Source organism: Nicotiana attenuata, chromosome 1 (genome assembly GCF_001879085.1).
Source record: "Nicotiana attenuata strain UT chromosome 1, NIATTr2, whole genome shotgun sequence".
Lineage (NCBI taxonomy): Eukaryota > Viridiplantae > Streptophyta > Magnoliopsida > Solanales > Solanaceae > Nicotiana > Nicotiana attenuata.
In genome coordinates, this window is record NC_031989.1 from 54,000,715 (window position 1) to 54,005,601 (window position 4,887).

At 38.6% G+C, this 4,887-nt stretch overlaps 1 protein-coding gene across 1 annotated transcript in view; it reads left to right on the forward strand.

Moving 5' to 3' along the window:
• LOC109236072 (DNA mismatch repair protein PMS1-like) overlaps positions 2,388–4,887 on the forward strand; it is a 5,255-nt gene continuing 2,755 nt past the window's right edge. Inside the window, exons 1-3 of the mRNA XM_019402300.1 lie at positions 2,388–2,621; positions 3,250–3,447; positions 4,403–4,870. Coding sequence (XP_019257845.1) covers positions 2,388–2,621; positions 3,250–3,447; positions 4,403–4,870 — 900 coding nt within the window. The remainder of the gene's footprint in view (positions 2,622–3,249; positions 3,448–4,402; positions 4,871–4,887) is intronic.

The following is a 4,887-nucleotide window of genomic DNA, read 5'->3' on the forward strand; positions in this document are numbered from 1 at the left end:
TCCGATTTGTTCGAGTTCATTTAAATGGTAGGACTCGTGAGGATGATGAAAGAACATTTTGGTATCAAAGTTCTTTCCATTTCGGGACTGATTGCGGCGCCCGGGGTCTCGGATTTTATGGTAATTTCGAGATTTTGGCCCGTTACTGATTGTTTTCGCTTAGTGCGCTTGTGCTTTCGTTCCATTAGCATATTGTGATATATTCGCTCTGATTGTTGATAGATTCGACGCCGTGGAGGCCGATTTGAGGGGCAAAGGCGTCGCGAGCTAGAGATTCGGGTTGGAGGTGAGTAATGATTGTAAATGATATTCTGAGGGTTTGAAATCCCGGATTTGCACATCGTTGTGCTATATATGAGGTGACTTGCACGCCGGATACGCAGCGTGGAGGTAGGAGCACCGTTGAGGATTGTGTACTTGGTCGTCCCGATTGATGAATTTACTGCATATTTGACTGAAATTTACTTGTTTATCGATCTCTTAGTTCGTTTGACCCCTCAAATCATCCCTAGAAGGTCTCATAATCTCAAGCCCTAACTCCACCTTTTTCTACTGATTTTCATGTCTAAATCCATGTAAGATCACATATTTAATAAAAAAAATAGGAAGAAATCACTTACCTAGTGTTGCTTGGTGAAAATCCCTCCTTTAGCTCTCCAAAATCGTCCAAGCCAAATGAAAGGAATGAAAGAAATGGGCTAAAACTCGTGTTTAAAACAATCTGCCCAGGCTTCATCGAGCTGTACCTTGCGCTGTGCAGGTTGTACATCCTCTTACTATTATCCCCTGTTGTACACCTTCTGTTAAAACGCCCATAACCCCTTGTGGAAATATCCAAATGACAAACGGTTTGAAGATTTAGAAACTAGACTCGAAGATCTTTCATTTGATAGGTTGTACACCATATAACTCTTTATATATTCCGAGATATGAGCTTCTAAAGTGCATCAGAAAATTCTGTCCAAATTGCTCCACCAGCCATATTTGATCCATCATAACTTTCTGATAGAATATCCAAATTATAAATGGTTTAATTTTCTGGAAACTAGAATGAAAGGGCTACAACTTTCATGTTTTGCAATTTTTCTGATTCCTTATAGATTGCAAGATATGAGCTTCCAAACTGGACTCCTCGCACCAGAAATTTCTGGTGCACAGCTGAAGCTAAAAAAAATCTGCAATTTTTCTAAAGATGAAATAGTCCGTTTAACCATCCAAAACTCACTCGAGGCCACTGGGACCTCAACCAAATATGCCAACATATCCCATAACATCATTCAAACTTGTTCCAACCTTCGAAACGCTCAAAAAAATATCACAACACCAAATTCGCATCGGATTCAAGCCTAAGAATTTAAAAATTTTCCAAATTACTTTTTTGATCAAAAACCCAACCAAACCACGTCCGAATGACATAAAATTTTGCACACATATCCCAAATGACACAACTGAACTACTGCAACTCACGGAATTCCATTCTGACCCCTATATCAAATCTCACATATCAACCGGAAAACGTCAAAAAATATCAACTTTGCCAATTCAAGCCTAAATCTGCTACGATCCTTCTGATCATGCTCCTAAGTCATAAATCACCTCCAGAAGCTAACCGAACCATCGGAACTCACATCCGAGCCCTCTAACACATAAGTCAACATCCGATTGACTTTTTCAACTTAAGCTTCCTTGAAAGAGACTAAGTGTCTCAAACCTTACCAAAATCATTCCGGAATGACTTCAAATTTTGCACACAAGTCATATTCGATATTACGGACCTACTCCAACTTTCGGAATCGGAATCCGACCCGATATCAAAAAGTCAACTCTCGGTCAAACTTATCAAAAACCTTCAAATTTCTAACTTTAGCCAAATGACTCCAAAATGACCCACGGACCTCCGAATTCACTTCCGTTCGCGCTCCCAACACCAAAATCACCATACGGAGCTATTCCCAGACTCGGAATCCCAAACGGACATCGATAACACTGATATGCACTTCAACCCAAACTTATGAAATTCTTTCAAAAATGCCAACTTCCACAATAGGTGCCGCAACGTTCCCCGGGTCTTCCAAAACCCGATCCGGACATATGCCCAAGTCTAAAATCATCATACAAACCTGCTGGAACCCTCGAATCCTGATTCCGAGGTCGTTCACTCAAAAATTCAATCTTAGTCAATTCTTTCAACTTAAAGCTTCCGAAATGAGAATTCTTTCTCCAAATCAAACTCCGAATTTCCCGGAATTGAATTCCAACCACGCGTACAAGTGATAATACCTGAAGTGAAGCTGCTCTTGGCCTCAAACTGTTGAACGACGCGCTAAAGCTCAAAACGACCGTTCGGGTCGTTACGCGGCATTGCCCTGTAATTGAGCGCCATTGAAATGGACGGAGGACCAGCAGCTTCACCGTCGACTATAAAGCCCATAAACAAGGGCGTCGTGTATAGAATTTCTGCTGGTCATGTTATTTTGGACCTTTCCTCCACCGTCAAGGAGTTGGTTGAGAACAACTTGGACGTCGGCGCCACCAGCATCGAGGTTTCGCTCAAAGACTATGGCGCTGAATCCTTCCAGGTTATTGACAACGGTTGTGGCATCTCGCCTCACAATTTCAAGGTCTCTCTTTGCCGTTCTATTTTCTGCTCTTGTCCTAAATTTTTGTCACTCTCTCTTCCATTTGCTTGTTATTTGTGAATAAGCCAGTAAAATTGTGTTTTGTGTGTGTGTGTGTGTGTATTATGCATACAGACACCCACACTTATGCGGTTATGCCTGTATATGTCTATGTGTGTAGGCTTTCTCCATACTACTATCTATTTTCAATCAATTTGTGTCTTGTGTGTGTTTTGTGTGTCTTTATGTATATGTGTCATGTGTGTGTTTATGTAGATGTGTGTGCCAGTGTGTGTAATTGTGTGTATATATATATATATATATGTGTGGTGTTTCCTTATGTATCACATTTAAACTTTCTCTATGCTAATCTCTATTTTCAATCAAGGTTGTCTCTTGTCCTCTGTAGCTCCCTTGCTGCTGGTTTTCACTGTTTGTTAATATTTCTTAGTTTGTTCTAATTAAGTGCACTGTTTGTCGTGTTCATTGAGAATTGGTCTAATGGTACAAAGTGGTGTGTATTTGGTTTTGAAGGTACTGACGCTAAAACATCATACCTCAAAACTATCAGATTTTCCTGATCTTCAGTCATTAGCGACTTTTGGATTTAGAGGGGATTTGATGGTTGAAACAAAGAACAAAGAATGAGCAAGTGGCGACACACTTGACTTTTGATCGTTCGGGCCTTCTGTTAGCTGAAAGGAACATAGCTCGCCAAGCTGGTACCACTGTCACTGTTAAGAAGTTGTTCTCCACTTTACCAGTGCGAAGTAAAGAGTTTCACCGTAACATCCGAAAGGAATATGGAAAGCTTATTACATTGCTGAATGTATGATGCCTTTAATCTGCATTATCTACTTGCCTTTGGCTACTGATTTCTTAGGAAGAATTTAATTGTAATTCAACTAAATAATTGAAGATCAAAATTTCAACTGGTGCCTTCAAAACTATAGGACAGTTCGTGGTGGTATAATTCGATTCAGTTCAAGTTGGTTCAGACTTCAAGCTCCAAACTTTTATGTGTTACAGTAGCACTCCTGCCTTTAACATTTTGGAGGACATTGAATTTTAAACTTAGAAATTTGTTGAACGTACTTATTTCAACCAAAAAAGGAAAAAAAAACGAGTTAAAAGAAGAGAATTTCTTCACTATATTGGAAATATATTATTAATCATTCTGTTTGAGGTATCTCGATAATGAATAATTATCTAACTGACACCGTATTGTAGATGAATTTGTATATTAGCAGTTATGCTATGTTTGTGCTGTAGTGTTTTTTGAATATTCTTTATATGTCTGCTAATTCTTTTTATATTCCTCTTTTTTTTCGATCGGAAATGCTTAAAGTAAGTTGGAAATACCTGACTGAATTTGAGTCCCTTTATAAACTCAAATTCTAAGAGGGATGCAACTGTGCAAAATAGAGATCTTCCTCGGAAAATGAGGTTCCTGTCTATATAGAAGATTTGGTGCAATTTGTAGAGAACCATATTTTTGTGTAAGTTCTCTGCTTTTTTGGTATACATCATAAGGGAGATTTTTCCATTTTAATGAAATTGATTTACTTCATAAAAAAAAAACCTTTGCTTCTGGCAATTCTAAGTCGCATTTTGCTATAACCTTGGTGACCAAATCATCCGTGTTAGCCTTCTTATATAATTTTTTTTTTGTCAATATTTTTAATCTTAATAAGAGATTATAGGCATGACATCCTGTTGAAGAAGTATTTTTATACTTTAGTTGTTTAAGTTATTTAATTTTTTTGTCTTTCTTGCACTCATAGGCCTATGCTCTTATTTCTAAGGGAGTCAGAATAGTTTGCACCAACACAGCTGTAAGAAATGCAAAGTCTGTAGTTCTGAAGACTCAGGGAAGTGGATCCCTGAAAGATAACATCATAACAGTATTTGGTATGAGTACCTTTACTTGTCTGGAGCCTCTTAAAGTATGTACTTCTGATGGTTGCACAGTTGAAGGATTCATTTCTAAGCGTGGTTATGGTAGTGGACGCAATATGGGGGATCGGCAATACTTTTTTGTGAATGGACGGCCAGTTGATATGCCAAAAGTTGGCAAGCTTGTCAATGAGTTGTACAGAGGTGCAAACTCTCGACAATATCCCATTGCAATCATGGACTTCACGATCCCACCCAGAGCATTTGATGTCAACATAACTCCTGATAAAAGAAAAATATTTCTGTCCGATGAAGGCTCCATATTGCATTCTTTGAGAGAAGCTTTAGAGAAAGATGTACTCATCAAAATCAT